The sequence below is a fragment of the Polistes fuscatus genome, unplaced genomic scaffold (assembly GCF_010416935.1).
Source record: "Polistes fuscatus isolate 324 unplaced genomic scaffold, CU_Pfus_HIC Scaffold6, whole genome shotgun sequence".
In the NCBI taxonomy this organism is placed as follows: domain Eukaryota; kingdom Metazoa; phylum Arthropoda; class Insecta; order Hymenoptera; family Vespidae; genus Polistes; species Polistes fuscatus.
In genome coordinates this window covers 7,031,963-7,049,111 of record NW_025113140.1, presented here as the reverse complement: position 1 = coordinate 7,049,111, position 17,149 = coordinate 7,031,963, and the positions used below count along the sequence as shown (strand labels likewise).

At 34.5% G+C, this 17,149-nt stretch overlaps 3 protein-coding genes across 5 annotated transcripts; 1 reads left to right on the top strand and 2 right to left on the bottom strand.

Moving 5' to 3' along the window:
* Positions 1 to 7: 7 nt before the first annotated feature.
* LOC122522837 (CD151 antigen-like) lies at positions 8 to 11,192 on the top strand. 3 transcript variants are annotated; one of them, XM_043644153.1, is made up of 8 exons: positions 9 to 488; positions 3,346 to 3,455; positions 3,714 to 3,805; positions 5,966 to 6,143; positions 8,715 to 8,906; positions 9,857 to 10,030; positions 10,121 to 10,282; positions 10,365 to 11,192. In XM_043644153.1, exons 4-8 carry the CDS (start codon positions 6,024 to 6,026, stop codon positions 10,509 to 10,511), a joined length of 795 nt encoding a protein of 264 aa, XP_043500088.1. In that variant the 5' UTR covers positions 9 to 488; positions 3,346 to 3,455; positions 3,714 to 3,805; positions 5,966 to 6,023; the 3' UTR covers positions 10,512 to 11,192. The 3 variants fall into 3 exon arrangements, with proteins under 3 accessions (XP_043500089.1, XP_043500088.1, XP_043500087.1); XM_043644152.1 differs by lacking the exon at positions 3,346 to 3,455; XM_043644154.1 differs by lacking the exons at positions 3,346 to 3,455; positions 3,714 to 3,805 and having other exon boundaries at positions 8 to 488.
* Positions 11,193 to 11,658: 466 nt separating this feature from the next.
* On the bottom strand, positions 11,659 to 13,198 carry LOC122523305. Its single transcript, XM_043644977.1, is given in 5 exon segments — positions 11,659 to 11,772; positions 11,775 to 11,924; positions 12,001 to 12,184; positions 12,262 to 12,407; positions 12,410 to 13,198. Coding segments are annotated over 5 exon segments (1,383 nt in total).
* A 249-nt stretch (positions 13,199 to 13,447) lies between these two features.
* On the bottom strand, positions 13,448 to 16,887 carry LOC122522835 (zinc transporter 9). The gene is made up of 11 exons (XM_043644149.1): positions 16,744 to 16,887; positions 15,974 to 16,461; positions 15,723 to 15,912; positions 15,546 to 15,628; positions 15,338 to 15,461; positions 15,112 to 15,250; positions 14,728 to 15,051; positions 14,440 to 14,652; positions 14,235 to 14,369; positions 14,039 to 14,152; positions 13,448 to 13,962 (listed from the first exon to the last, which is right to left on the bottom strand). The coding sequence occupies exons 2-11, from the start codon at positions 16,431 to 16,433 to the stop codon at positions 13,918 to 13,920; spliced, it is 1,827 nt and encodes a 608-aa protein (XP_043500084.1). The 5' UTR covers positions 16,434 to 16,461; positions 16,744 to 16,887; the 3' UTR covers positions 13,448 to 13,917.
* Between the last annotated feature and the right edge of the window lie 262 nt (positions 16,888 to 17,149).

Genomic DNA, 17,149 nt, shown 5'->3' with positions numbered 1-17,149 from the left:
AGCCGGCGCGTCGCGAAACCGTCAGTCGCGCTCGATCCTTCGGAGGAAGAGGTGCGTCGCGTTGTATCGCGTTCCGTCGCATTTTTGCAACTTTTTTTCGTCCTTCGAACGTGTTGCCACAGTGAATCGTCTCGCTTATCATTTTCCTCTGTAAAAAGACCCTTCGTAAAAATACTTTTACATTGATTTTTCATACCTTTCGTAATTTTTGTTTCTTTTTTTTTAAAGAAAAGAATCAAAGTTTCGAAGGTCGCGCGACGATTACGCGATCTCGCGGTCGATTTTCGTGTCGTAAGTGCCGACAGGAAGAGGATCTACGAGGAAGACTGCATTTTATTTTATTTTTTAATTAATTAACCTCTGCACAAATCCTTCCCATTGCGCATAAAAATCTTACAATCAGTTTGTTTGACTTGCACCAAGGGTCGGTCTTCCTTCGTCGCATCGCGTTTACTCTGATTAATCGAAGGAACTTCAACGACTGCTCGGTAAGTAAATAAAAATTTAAATCAATGACCGAAAAAAACGATCACTCGAATAATCTTCTCCTCCTACGTTTTCTTTGACTTTATTTTGCTTATTTTTCCCCTCGTTTTTTTTTATTTAATTCGATGATCTTACCGATTGCGTCCTTGTCCTCGTTTCTAGCCTAGTCTTTGAGAACATGAAGCAGCAGTAAGTAGTTGACTTTCAGAACCTTGGGATACGTTTCTTTTTATGACGTAGAGAGATCGCAGACGCTACGTGAAAGATAGAATAGTATGAAAAAGAAGATGGAAAGAGAAGTGATGTATAGCGTATAGAAACGCGCGTGTTTGGAGAGAGCCGCGTTGCTCGTGTCTCTTTCGAAGCGATATCGTCTTTCTCGACCAACCAATCATCTTCCTTCCCTATTCTACCTAACTTCGAGTCTATTGGCTGTTCGATGAAAGAGACCGCTTGGCGCTACTTTTACGAATACGTTCTTCGGACGTGTTCATTCTTACAAATATTTACCTTTCCACGAGATCTCTCTCTCTCTCTCTTTTTCTCTCTCTATTTGCTTAACGTTCGCATAAGATAGAAGTGTATACATATGTATTATTTGAATTTCTTAGTAAATCGATCTAACGTAAAATGATAAGTACTTCTTTATCATCGATGTATAATCAGATTTCATAAATACCCAAATGTAAGAAGAAAAATACTCGACGCAAACTTTCGCGATGTTTCTTTCTTTCATTTTCATAGAAGTTTTTTTTTAAACGTTTTAATTACGCGATACGTAAACGTATATGTCGGTTGGATTTTTTTCATATATAAACAATTGCAGATAAAATAATAGACAAATTATATACGGGTGCGTATAATAATTTCAGTTAATAAATATAATTAGAATGGACACAAAAATTGGTGAAATTGGCGAGATACGTTTCTTAAAATTTACACGCGTATTTTTATTACATCTCTTAGACGTTAATTGAAAAACATTAATTCATTATTTCTCTCGAGTTAAGATGAGAAAAAGGAAAAAAAAACCCAGGTAAATAATATCAAACGAATTCGTTTGATGTAAGTAAAGAAAAGTTGAGATCAAATTCAAAGAGAGTAACGGGAAGGAACGTTAATTAAACTAATAAGGTCTCGTAAGATCTCGTAGCGGGGTTGGGGGAGGGGGTGATGGGGGTTTGGGAGGTCCCATAAAAGAAAGGACTCCGTCGATATCGCGTTTACCTCCGTATTATACTTAAAATCTTGCCACGATTCACGAATCATAGCCTTAAATGGAGATCAGCTTCCAACTCCTTTTCTTCTCCTCTCCTCTCCTCTTCTCTCCTCTCCTCTCCTTCGATGCAAATTCGCATCGTCGAGTTACACGAACGTTGTGTTGGGTTAGTGCCCCTTTACCTTCTTCCCCTCTTTACCTCTTCCTCCCTTTTCAAAGTTTCTGCTGCCAATTAAAAGACTCCTTTTCGAGCGACACGAGCGAGCCCGACTACTATCGATATCTGCTACATTGTGCAACTTTCTTTCCTTTTTTTCTTCCCCTTTCATTTATTCGTTTGTTTATTAGCTAACTAGCCTTCGAGAATTTTCAAATCAAATAAAAATAAAACTAAAAATAAAAATAATGATCGTTTCCCGTTAAACACTTTTGAATTAGCAAATATGTGTTATATCATGTTTTAAATTTATTTAGAATAATGGTCAAGAACAGGACGATGCGCTTACATTTTGATTTGTTTTCATTACTTTTTTTTTTTCTTTTTTTTATTGTAGAAATCTAGAGAAAAGGCCAATGTCCGTGATCTTGTTGGTTATATCACGATTCGTGTCGTGAGTCACGATCTCCACGTTATTAGTTACCGTTCGTTCTCGTGACTTCCTTGCCAAGAAGGAAGAAAACAACTTCCAATTGACTACAGCCGATCCTCTTTCTTTCTTTCATTTGTCCCCCCCCTTCCCCTTCGTTCGACGTTCCACCACTAAACTGTTATTTCTTTCTTTTACCTTTCATCATTTTTTCCGAAAGATTAATTTGCCAGTAGAATAAACAAAAAATATAGATCGAAAAATCAATCCACGTAGGCCACTTCTTTAATCTCTGCTGCTGCTTCTTTAATCTCTGGATAAATTTTATCCATCAAAATTCAACGCGACATGACAGAAATAATAATAAATTACGATAAAAATGCATAAATGTCCATTCTATTCGCGAAACAAATTTAAAAGCTTTCACCCAACTATTGGCATTAATTAAATAAAAATGTGTCATCATTATTCGATTAAAAGGCCAAACTTTTTTCTAGATCTAATGTATCCAGTATACAAAAATACACGATAAATGAATTATAGTACCAAAATGAATACATTAGAATATCGCAAAAGAAAAATAAATCAAATAAGAAAGTATAAAAAAGAAAAATTGTTCCGGACGAATTGGAGTCGCGTTTCCTTTTGCTGGTCAAACGTATCGTGACCTCTGTTTTATTGAATAGATTGATCGTGATAATATGTAACGAGCTCGAACAAAGTGAGGTCGATTGGCATAATCGAATGAAGTAACCAAGCTTTCGTTAGAAACTTTTTAACTTAAGATGATGTAGCTTTTCGATGTTACCTTATAAATTAGTATACTTGAACGCGTCAAGGACCGGAAGAGGAGATGCGTATGGTCGCGTGGATTTTTCATCTTCCGTCTCGCTCTTTCTTATACATTTTTTTATATTTTTTATATTTTTTTTCTAAAAGGATCGTATCATTTTTGTTTTATTTACGTCTCTGCTCGCGGGATAGTTAACCGATTCTTATTAAATGGTAAGCCCACTTTGTTAGTAATATAAACGATGATGAATCTCGGGACAGGTTGAAAAGGATTAAGAAGATTACCTGTTGCGGTACCAGGCACATCGAGGCGAGAACGACCAAGAGAAACTAGAAAGAGAGGATAGAGAAACGAACTCGAGTGTTTCGAGGTGAATATCCTCTCTGAATATCACTGCTCTATGTGTATATAGATATACATGTATGTATGCGTGTAGGAGTAGTGGTAATACCAATGATTCTTATATGGCATCCCTCTTAACCCTTTTCTATCTTTATTACCCATTATTTATTTGTTTTTTCATTTTTTTATTATTTCTCGATAATTATTTGCGCACTTTTACATTTAACATTTTGTATTTTGTAATTTTTTTTTCTTTTTTTCTGTTATTTTCTTGTTTTGTGTTTAGGACGATTAGCCGAGCGGTGGAAAACCTTCGAGGATTCTTAAATGGAAATGCGTACCAAAGATCGATCCGAATTTACTCACCAATGACGCATTGTAAGTTAACATTTTATAATAATAATACTCTCTCGTATATAGGAAATTTTGATTATAAATATTAAATAGGAGGAGGAGAAATCATTCGCGTAAATCATATCTTATTTTTCGTTGGTATCTTTTTAACGTTCGTCCTTCGCGACTCGTTCGACGAGCGTGTTCTGTAAAGACCGGCCAGATGGTCGATCGATTTACATCCCGCGATAAGACTGAATCGATAAACCAAGTTGGATATATTACTTTCGAACGGATTCGTAATAAGAGCAACTAATAAAAGTGTTGGAACACTTCGCGTCAATCCAGTTCTGTATCTTCCTTTTTTTTCTTCCGACCAAAGAACGATCATCGTAGCAGTAATAGCAGCTCGAAATCTTTTAACAAAATTCTTTCCGCGGCAATTAGAATAGTCAATTGACGAAAAAATATGAACGTTAATTTTTTCTTTGTTTCTTTGAATTTTTGTTGAAAAAGTTTAACTGTCAGAGAACTAACTGGTAATAGACGAAACGCGAACTGGTTTGAATGATAAAAGATGTACGCGAGTTCGACGAGTTCCATGCAAATGGCACATGTATAACGAGCACGTTAATTCGTACGTCTTTCTAACGGTACGGTGTATCTAACGTTGCTCTATTTAACTCGACTTCGTCGCCATAATCCAAGCTTGTTTCGAGTTTCATTCGTTTCAACGAAACACAGAGCACTCCTTCATTGCCCGGCTGCTGCCAAGCCCGTTTTTTCAATCTTACATTTTAAACGCGTGGAGAAAAGTTGCTACGTTAAAGAAAATACGTCAAACAAAATAAAAAATAGAATAGAAAAAGATATTTTATTTAGAAAAATTTGCTGTTCTTTTTTTTTCTCTTTTTTTCTCTACCTTAATCCTAGGAGGAACCTAGCAATAAAATGCAACGCGGGGGTTTGTGAATGGCCAGCAAGGTTAATGCGATTGAATGATTGGCTCGATTGGAAAATTGGTCGTCTACCGTGCACGGTATAGGACATTGGGATAAATGAGGATATATCTAGGCTGGGAACGTGGCACCGTTCAACGTGCGAGCCAATTGATGGGAATGGATCGAACGCGGACTCCCCCAATCGTCTATAACTATACCTAACTATTATATATACCAGCGACAGCAAGGCAAACTCCTCTTACACTTTGCACTTTTATTTCTCAACCGGACGTTTCGTCACAGTCTACGTTTCTTACCCAGTCATTACCGATTGTCACTTCGACGTAAAACAAGAAACACGTTTTAGCGTAAACTACGCGTATGTTTTCTCCCCCCTTTCCCTCCCCCTTTTTTTGCTATTCTTAACTACGAAGGGAATAAATCGAAGAACGCCAATCGTCCAATCGTTTATAATCGTAACCAACCGTTATTTACCAATGCGCGAAAACTTATTCCCTAATTTGTACTTTTCAATCGTACGTTTTCCACGAGTCTTCATTTACAGATATATTATCACTTCGAGCCAAGTAAAACGTGTTTTAAAGTAACACCTTTCCGTTTTTCTAGCTACGTTTATAGCCTTTACCTTCTTCCTATTCATTCGCGTTTGAAATTATCGTAGCATTCGTAACCGATCGTTCGCGAACTCGTACTTTTTCAAACCGGACGTCTCTCGTTGCGAGAACATTTTCTTGCGAGTCATCGCGGATTGTCATTTCGTACCAAGAAACGTTTTTTAATGTAACACCTCTGCGTTTATAGCTTTCCCCTCTTCCTCTTCCTCTTGTTCTTTTTCTTCTTCTTTCTTATGTTCGAAACCGCTTGAGTAACAAAGGAACGTATCAAAAGGGCGTACGGAGTCACACCCATTTCGTTTCCTTTTCCTTTTCCTTTTCCTTTTCGTTTCTTCTCTCTCTCTCTCTCTCTTTCGACACTTTCACGATCATCCCACCCATCTTCGAAAAAAGAAAACGTCTCTCTCTCTTTCCCCTTTTACGTTTCTCTTTCTTCTTGACTTTTTTCTTCCTCCGTTTGATTTGACACTTATGAGTCGTAGAAAATGTTAGATTCATTTCGAAGGAAGTAGGTGGAAGAGAAAAATATTAAACGCCTATACGTATAGCTTCCGTTACCCTTTCAAAGTTTCGTTTTTTTTCCGAACCCCCCAACACCCTCAGCCCTCATTTCTTTTGATATGTTATAGTGCCGGTGACGAGGTGACGATCGATTCGGTGACGCGTTTCGACCCAAATCGATCGAAGATGGCTAAAAGTTCCGAAAGATTACCTGGTACCTCTTCAAGATTAAGAACCAGAGACGACGGATGCTGTTCGGTCAATTTTCTCAAATATGTTTTACATATTTACAATGTCGTCTTATTTGTAAGTATGCGCGCATATTTCATCCGATTCTCATTCCTCTTTATACTTTATTTTATTTTATTTGTCTAAATAATCGTAATATAATTATAAGAAATCAGATTTATCTAACACACAGAAGTGGTCATTGCGATCTATCGATGTGTATCGATTATGTATACATATATTTGTATATTTTTCGACAAAATCAATATCCCCCCCCTCCCCGATTCTCTCTTTCTATTTAAATTTTATTTGAAAAATATATATATATGTATATCAGGTAAAACGAGTTCCATGAAACGCCACTGCGAATAGAATTCGGCCGTTTGCCAAGCTTTCGCATGTCAGAACGTTCCAATTGCTTCGGTCTACGCATTCGTTATGCGAAATTATGCAAATGCGTGAATTACAAAATGTCGAGAGAATTACGTAATATAAACTTCCAAATTTCGCGACTACGTATTTTATGAGGAGTGGAGGAAGGGGCGGGGAGACTGAAAGAAATAACAATAGAGACACTCGGGAACTTATAGAAAGAGATTTTGCATCGAAGGTACCGGGGAGGAGAAGATCGGCATTTAATAAATTTTTTATGCGAAAGAAAACGGTAAGATCAAATTTAATTATGGACTCGAGATTGTGGATTTAATAAATTTTCCTATGCAAAAAATTTGCGAAAGATCGAACGGGAAAAAGTTTTTCTCATGTAAAATTGAAAAGATAAAAGATCGGATTTAATAAATGTTGTATGCATAATAGATAGACGATTAGAAGGACTTAACAAAGTTTTGTATTAAAATAGACTCTCTCTCCCTCTCTTTTTCTCTATTTCTTTCATCAGACATTTTAAATCGTGTAGAGTTTATCGGAGCTCCCACGTTGGAGAACGCAACGAGGAGGTTGATTGGTCCAGGCGTTGTAAATAAGGGACTAGCTATCGCCGTGAAGGGATCTTTCTTAGACGTATGCTAATGGATATACCTACCTTTAACTTGGTGCGTTCACCCGTCTCTCCTCGTTCCCCATTTTGCTTCTATCCCATTCTCTATATCTTCATCTAAAGCTTCAAGATGTACCCAGTCAAAGGAGATTCGTCGGATTAACCCTTTCAAAAAATCCATCTACTTGCTAAATTATTTATCATTCTCAAATATCATCTCGTTTAAACGTTATACACTTTTATTTTTATTTTTTTATCAATTATATTATTGATTAGAAATTTATTGAAATTATTTGATTGGAAATCATAAGGGTTAAGATTTATATATATGTTACACGATTTATAATTTATTTGAATGATATCGTTAATGGATTCGTAATGATGATCATCCTAACCGATTCATCGAAAAAGATATACAATATCTCTCGTAGAATCTTATAGGAATATATCTATGTTATATTCATGAGGAGAACCTAAAATTGGACACGATCCGACATATTTTGGCGAGGGTGAAGAGATAGATGAAAATCTTGCCTTCATAATTACGTAAACACAAGGATGTTTATGTTACATCAGTGGCTGCACCACTTTATACCGTTATATTTATATCGATGAGATCTATGCGTTGTACTGGGAATTTATGATTAGGGATGAGAATAAATAGAAATTACGACTACGATTAAATCGTATAAGAAAAAGATACGTTTCCTTTTTTTTTATTTTTTTTTACGTTTACGCCGAAATTTAAAAATAAAAAATAATAAACTATTATCTAACTCGCATTAACAAAATGTGAATAATTTCAAGTATATTCAATTTAATATTTGAATGTAAGTTTAGAGAAAGGAAGTTTTATCGTTGACGGACTAACGACGACGCAACAGATACACGTTCGTGCTCTCGGTGCAACGTGTTTAGATGATGTCTGGGATGCATCTAAAGAGAAATGAAAGAGAGAGAGAGAGACAAAGAGAAAGATAAAGACGAGATAGGTATTGCGGGGGCGTTTGCGGAGGCGTTTCGAAGCTGTAGAGTGGAAGACCGGCCGTAAGAGAGAATTCCAGAAAACCAGTCTAAGCGAGATTTTCAGGTTTCTCGGGGGGCACACCACGAGTACTTTGAATGAACGAGCGTGGACAGCTCGCGTGCTAGTTACGCTCATAACTTTGTTTCTCGATCTTGCGATATACTACCACGCACGTACACACACACACACACACATTCGCTAGAGTAATGTTAGAGGAAAAGCTTAGGGATACTCTAAGTTATCGTATTTTTATCAAATCTTTCAAAATAACTCAGAAAGATAAAGAGTTGATTCATTTATTATTATTATTATTATTATTATTATTATTATTATTATTATTATTAACCCTTCGGACTATGAGATCAAGTTGTTCCTTAGAACTCTCGAATAAATTATCTACGATGGATATAACGCTTGACTATCATTTTCAAATGACTCGACTGGTCTCGTTTCGTTTTTCACAATAAAAATTGATGACAACCATTTGATAATTAAATTCGTAGCTCTCGAGGAGATGAAAAGGAAAGACGAAATAATTGGAAGCTCGCGGTTAAATGCGTTCGTTCGTGCGTGCGTGCGTGTATGCGTACCGTATTTTCAACACGCGTGTATCATTATTTTACAGTTATCCGGATTTGTGGTGGGCGGTATTGGCATTTGGACGGTCGTCTCGAAGCACAGCTACGTATCTCTGATGACAACGTCGACCTATCAGAGTCTCGCATATGCCCTCATTGTTGCAGGTATTTTGGCTGTTGTTGGAAGCTGGTTAGGATGCGGTGGAGTTACCACAGAAAACAGATGTGTCCTCTTAATTGTGAGTTATTTCCTATATATGTACAAATGAAAACCATATACGCGCTAGTATAAGTAAATTTAACGAATTATCGTTATAGAAATAGACCGAAAAGATTTTCGAACGTAAAAGATCTTGTTTTTTTAGTAAAATACGGCCTTGATCCTTATCCTTTCTTTCTCTTTCATTCTACTATCACTTGTTTCAAGCTTATTATACATTATTATGTAAAAACAAGCATGGAAGCATCGTTATGGTGATAAGTCTCTATCGCTATGCTCCAATGACCCAGTTTTTCTTTTATCTTTCCCCTTCTTTCTCTTTTTTATCTCGTTTACTTTTTACCTCATTTTTCCTCGATGTTTGCCTTTTTCACAAAAGATCGAACCGAATTAGCAACAGGTGCGTATATTCGTTATTAAAATTATCGTTGCATCGTCGATCCGTTTGAACGATAAGCGAAATAATCCACGAAGGGGGGTTCGATATTTAACGAAGTCTTTCGCAAAGTCGCGTTTAATTCCCTTCTTGGTGATTCCATTCGCGATTCTACTCGCGATCCCTTTCACCGCCTACGCGAAACAACGTACTTACGTACTTACGGTTACTTATTTATCTTATCGGTACTCGTTAGTTGCTTACCATGTACGAACGGTCAATTAAGATTTTTCTTCGTGCACGTTAATCAAATCGATTTATAACGAACGCGAAGATAAAACGTGATTAACGAATCGAATCTCGTCAATTTCTTTTATGACCAAGACGAATTATATGTTTCAGAAATAATGATCTTTTTGTAGATTACAAAAGAGAATGTTTGGTTTGTTTTTTTTTTGTGAAGTTAGCATTTTGTAAATATGTTTATATAGTCTTTTTATTTATTCTTAATATTTCTTTATCTTTCAATATTTGTTCTGATTATGTATCAAATGTTTGAATAAACAAATAATTGTTCGATAATCTTTTCTCAGTACGTTTTCATCGTAATGGCAGTCCTCGTGTTGGAAGCAGGAGTTGGTGCATTGGCACGTCTCTACGAGGAACAAATAGGTCCAGAATTAAAGATGAATCTTAATCGTACCTTCCTCGATAATTATTCCATAAGATCGAGAGAAACCGAAGCGATCGATAGAATGCAAAAAGAAGTGAGTATCTTATATCAAAAATATGAGACAATTTATCTCAAAGGGGTAAACAAATGAATTGTAAGACTCGATTACAAAAATGATTCGCAGTTCAAATGTTGCGGTGCACTTCGATTCGAGGATTGGTTGGTAAGTGAATGGCACAAGGACGAAGAAGTCCTTAAAAATGGGAGCCGCGTGCCGGATAGTTGTTGCAAAACGGAAACTTTACTTTGCGGGAGGAGAGATCATCCTTCTAACATTCAATACACGGTGAAGATATTCAACGAAATGATCAAGATCTTATTAACGATAAATTTCATATTTAATTTTGATATGTTTTCTTTTTGTGCAGGGTTGCATTTACAAGTTTCTCGAGACGACCAAGGATCATCTTATTATTCTCGGGGCCGTTGGTCTTGGTCTCTCCGTTTTAGAACTTTTTGGTATAGTTCTCGGTTCTTGCCTTTATATCAAACTTAGGCACGATTTCGATGATTGACAATGAAATTGTACAACCAACAAACAACAACGTTCTTCTGACGACTAAAAGAGAGAGAGAGAGAATTTTTTTTCCAACTAAATTTATCCATTTGGACCAGTTAACAAGAAGATCCGTCGATGATGATATCCTTCCTGCTCAAATTTATTTGCGATTATTTTTTCTTTATTTAACTTTGAGCAGGAACCACGAATAAAATCGTTACTAACAATTATAAACTGCCTGTCCGGGTTCATCGTCCAATCAACGAAACTCTTTTCTACTTTTTACGCGTCTAACGCTATTTCGAGTCGTTCGTTTTATCTGAAATCGTCGAAAATAATATCTTTAACTGTGACAATTTTATTCAATATTTTTTTCATTGTCCGTCAATTCGAACGAACATTTTTCTTCGCCAACGAAAAAGGAAAATACGATTTTATTTAGGAACGACGAACGATCATGCGGTTCATCTTTATTTTTTTTTTTTCTTTGTTAGTTTTTAGGATAAACAAGATCTGATCGTTGAAGCAATGTAGGCTTTTAAGTAAATGGCCTAACTCATTGCGGAACAGTGCCTTTGTCGAATGATGAAAAGATTTTATTTATTTTATTTGAAAAAAGGGAGAGAAAGATCGAGACAAATGTTAATCAATTTCATCCTCTCTCTTTTTTCACAAACGTGCCAAGAATAGAATGAAATTTATGGAAAGGAAAGAGATCTTTATATGTATTTATGTATTTAACTTTGTTCCACAAGTAAAAATTCAAATCTACGAAGCCTTATATTAATATATACAGCACGTAATATTCAATAGCAAATGCTTATTTTCTCGTATAAAGAAAGCAAAATTTATATTAGCATGACAAGAATAATCATTGATCGCATTTACGTCGCATAATAATTATTGCTTTTTATTTTTGTTTTCCGTGCCAATTATATTTTACGATCTATTCCAATTTCTTTCATTTTTTACTTCCGATATTAACGAAATAAAGACTTTTACAAACGAAATAATACGAAAAAGAAAATAAAAAAAATGCCATATACAATAATTATTAATACTTTATTCTTACTGCGTTATCATATATATATATATATATTTAAGATGATCTTTTAAATGTTAGCATTAGATCAACTTTATACATATTGTACATATCAAACGCTCTATTCTGTTACGAATAAATGCGAAAATTGCAATTTTCTGCGAGTAAAAACTGTTGTTAAACAAATGACAAATGCGATTTTCATTTTCATGGAAAATGTTATGTCGTTTGCGTAGATCCTTGCATCGATTCGAGATGTAATAGCAAAGCATCCTCTTTTATTCCAATCGCCACGAAAAACCAGCCCAAGAGTGCAAGAAAATCTTTGGATATGTTTATTCGTTTCCAAGTTGTTAATCCGTCAAAAATGTCTTCGATAAGTATCGTCTATACAAAAATTTATATTTTTATAATATTTATATAGATATTTTAACAAAATATTTGTATATTAGACAAAACTCACGTTATTCCACGAGGTATTATTAAAATCTTCGTGATAATGAATCAACGTTAATTTGTCATCCACGTTCGCATATGTTTCGTGCAAACACAAGGTCGTTAAATACAATGGAATTGCAATAACGGAACCAACGTAATCTTTGCAGACGTCTCTCGATCGATCGACATTTAAATGCGCTAGATCAAACCTTTCGAAAAAAAAGAAGCCAGTAAAAATATACCGATTGGAAGAGTAAATAAACGATTGAAATATATTTATACGAACTTGTCGAACGTCGAGACAACGCAAAGAACGATCAGCAGAGAAAATAAACTACTATAAATCTCGGAGAAGCGTGAATATTTTGAGATAAAATCCGTCGAGGAATTACAAAAAAATTGCATCTAAAAAAGGAACATAAATTTATTTATTCATTCGTATACTATTAGAATATGAATGTATCAAAAAATTAGTTTAAAAAATAATTCACCATTACGAGATGTACCAAGGCCATTCCACCTAAGATACCTTGATAAATAAATGCTGTACGTTTGAAAAATTTCTGAGCTAATATAGCTATGCCGATAGGCGAATAAATCGTTTCGTATTTCGAGACGTACGAAAAAGCTTTCAAGGTATTTTTACGATCGTCCTCCTTGGTAATAATTTTAATCGTGCTAAAACCATTGTCACCTTGAACGTAGATCTTATCTGCAGTCAGTGGAGTGGGAGGCACGGGTTCCTCGTATTTTCTTAAGATATCTGTGATAGGTATTTCAATATTATTCGTTTGATCGTCGTTCTTACGTTTCCTCGGCTTGTTGCGCGAACGATTGGTGGAAGAACGAGCACGATTACTCGAACTTGAAGATAGGATTTCATCTTTCTCAAAGACCTTCTTAACTTTATTAACATTATTGTCTGTTTCAGTCTCAGCGGAGGAAGTGATTTCTAAAGTTTGATCTCGTTTAAAAGCTCTTCTCTTTCTTCTACCGGATATACTTTGACGTGATTCTTTTATTTCTTCCTCCCTCGTCAAAGAATTTTCTTCCAATATTTCCAATTGATCCTTTGAAGGATCCTCCAACTCGAGAATCTTATTTCCTGTTCCATTTTTCAATTGATTCGATTCTATCCTCTTATCGTCGGTATCCTCCGAAGACCATTTACTCCTCAGTCTTCGTTGTTTTTTCGAATATCGATTCCTTTCGCGATTGTTCATTTTACGATTAAAGAAAAATATTTCAGATTTTTTTTTTTAACAAATATACACACGTGCACATAATTGTTTATTGTTTATTTCGATGATACCGAATGTACCGTTAACGAACGTGCTTTTACTTTTGCATAGCAACACTCTGTTGTGTTCACAGTTGTCAAGAGGAACGAACGCGACTAAAACATCGATTTGTTTTTTAGTTCATTTGGGTGGAAAAAAAAGGAAATTCCATGAGGTATTTTATATAAATGATGAAAGTAAATAAAGAATTTTTATTTAGATACGATCTTCAAGAATGCCTAAATTTAATACATACTGTATAATTATCATTATCTATCACATATACACTTATCGTTACGGATAGTTTTTTGAAGTTGGTCAATAAGTCGTGTAAGATTTTTTAGTATTTCATGTGTAAAAAAACAACATCAAGTATTGAATTAATACTAAGTAAATAAATACATATTACCTAATATACACAATTTGTATAGTATTGTTACATAATGTTGTTTAGTTATATATAAAATTCTAAAATTACTTATTAGCCAACCCGATATACATACATTATTATTATTATTATAATCATTCATCTTAAACAATTAATCTTTTTCCAATCATTAAAGCAAATAATTTCTCTTTTTCGTAGGTACATCCTAAATTATAATACGCGTATTACAGCTAAATATTTACAAGGGAGATATCACGATACTGAAAAATTATTTTTATAAAACTTCTAAGTCGCAGTGTCTAATCTCCGGATGAATTTTCTGTAAAGAGAAAAGTAGATTATATATATGATTATATGTAGAAAAAGAATAAAAAGAAAAGTAATATTTTAATTACCTTTAATTTTAATTCTATTCTATCAATTTCACCGCCGAGCATGTCGACGATACTCTCACCGTGTTTTAACAAAAATGCTTCCAGCTCATCAATATTTTGCATACCTTTTACTTCCTACAGATTTCAAAATCAATTATAAATCGTTTTCGAATAAATGATAATTTTATATCATTTGATAAAGTAGTTAGAATCGTACCTCTAACATAGTAAGCAGGTCGTGTTTATCGAGATAAGATCTGGTTAGTTCTCGTCCATCAAAATCTAACTCTGCTTTGTATCTGACCAAATTGTTACCCATATCGATGCCTTTGACATCATGAATAGCTCGAACCTACGATCATTGATAAATGAAAATAGAATATCGTTCATTTGTAGGATCTAATCTTAATTATTATTTTTACCATTATATCTGATTCTATAACGGCATTGATTTTGTCAAGATTTTCTTGCGATATACTTCTGCCGACCAAAGCTGCGACGTTGGTATAAATTATAAAGGATGCTACTCCGCCAAGAAGACCACCGACTAACAAGGAACCGATAGCATCAAAAGTTGAATTTCCTAGTAAAGAAGTTAACCCCATGCAAGAAGCAGCGCAAAGTATCCCCAATACCTGGTGAATGAAAATATTCAAATATTTTCTATTGCATTGCGTTCAATCGACGATTGAAGAAATTAAAAATCTTACTGCTGCCAAATCTTCCATTAAAACAACATTGACGGATGGATCTTGACCCGACAACACGTAATCCCAAAAAGATTCTTTTTTTTCTTCGGCTCCTTTTTTAATCGAATTTATAGCTACCAACAAAGTGGCTCCTTCGGAAACTAAGGAACCACCTAAAATATAGTATGCCCAATAAAAAGATTCAATGGGCGCAGGAGATATAAGTCCGTTAATTCCATGATAGACCGATAAACCTGTACCAACGCAGAAAATTCCTACGCCCGAAATTAAAGAGGATACGTATTTCATGTTGCTATAACCATATGGATGATCGGCATTAGGATTCTATAATATCATTATTTATCGTTATTATTTTATATATAATTTATGTTATATTTAATTTACCTGAACAGACTTGTGAATACCGTAAGCTAAAATCAATTGATTACATGTGTCAGCTGCCGAATGTATGCACTCTGAGAACATGCTATGCGAACCCGTATATACCCAAGCGAACAACTTAAAAAGAAAGTTACTTGCATTTCTGTAATTAAATGTAAAGTATAGTTTTTTGTTTTTAAATCGAATATTAAATTTAATGCCATACGAAAAAAGGATTATTCAAACTTACATTACAACTGCCGTTAATACTACTCGTCCGGATCTACCAAACAAGCCTTCCACTTGAATCGTCTCCGTTTTGCTGCCCATTTCCCGTCTATAGTCTCTCAATCTTCGTTTTACAGTAAATATATCTGTTATGAATGAATGAATGTTGCGAGAGTAGTTTATGAGATATTAATAACTATTATTTATTGAATAACTTTAAATCTATTTACTTTGTTGATAAGTTTTCCGTTCTACTTCTTTCTTCAAAAGCTCTTTTAACAAAGCTGCGCGAGACCCCCAGACTTCCAGTGCTCTAAAAGCAGTACAACCTTACTGCATTCGATCAAACATCTTCGGCAATGTTAACAATCATATAGCGTGCTGACCCATGAAATAAATTCTCTTACTTAGCTTCAACATCTTTTCTCCAATAAACAGTAATCGGCGGTTCAAATTCGTAGGGAGATCTTCGCTTTGTTTTAGGCAATGATTCAAGATCGGTTGGTTTCAACAGAAAGTCGGTCATAGCTTTTACCGGTGTAATGAAGTTACGCTCCAATGAAGATGTGGATCTATCGACTCTCAATCTTTTCTTGGCTGTAAGAAAAAATACCTTACAATGAATTGTTATGTGTCCTCTTAATCGAAAAATACATACCCTTCTTGGATTCTTCTGTAGCAGTTTCTTTACTATCCGCTAAAATTTTATCAACGATACCTGCTACCTTTCCTAAATCTTTCTTTTTCTTATCATCGGTCTTAACTATTGACTCCACGGTCAAAGGTCGTTCTTTTAATTTTCCTAATTTCTCTTCGGTCAATTCGATAAACTTCTCTTGACCATCTTCGACCGATACCTTCTTTTGTTGAAGCACATCTCCATTCTTTTTTTCCTTCACATCGTCGGATATTTCTCGCAGAGATACAATGCAAGTCCATTTTAAGTCTGTAAATTTTTCTGCTTTCTTTAAACTAAAATTACGTACATCAGGATTAGGTGTTATCAATATGCTAGAGTATCTTCTTGACAGGCCTATTTGAAAGATACATTGTTCATCTGCACAATGACAGCTAACATTTCTAATGAATTTCAAGAGAGTGTAAGATCTGTGCAGCATAATTGTTTTATAAAATTTTTATTTAAACCTGAAAAATAAATATGACATTTATTATTCTTAATGCAAGAACACTTTTCTATACTATTACTGTACATGTCAACACAACAAAGAAACAAAAAATGTAAAAACTTTTGCAAATGCAAAATTGTTAACAGAATAACAAAAGTATGCATATTTGAGATAGATATATATATATCTATGTATACATATGATAGAGATATATGTGTATGATTTTTCATATTCATAATTTTCATAAAATATCATCAATTCTATAAGGACAATACAATTTGATTAAGAATAATTGACTCACAATTAAAAATTTTCGCTGATCAATTTGAATTTTAGATTTAAAATAAAACGAATGATTTTCACTTTAAACTAACAGAAACCATTTTGATGTGTTTCATCGATGGGCTGAGGAAAGTTGTAATTTTTGAAACCATTAGGTTAATTTCTTGGAAATAAAAAGGTATTAAGATGGCGATACGATCGTGACTTGTGGATCAGCCTTTAATCGCGCGCAAAATATAAAATTTAAAAAATAAGAAAAGACTCGTATAAAATGGTTTTAAATTCTTTCGCATTGATTGGCTATAGGTTGATAACGTCATAATAAAATGACGCCATTTTTTTAATCAGTAACTTCACACGCATTCAGTTCTCAGTTCATTTCTTTAATTGGTATGGTTAAGTGCATCTCATACGATATTAAAATT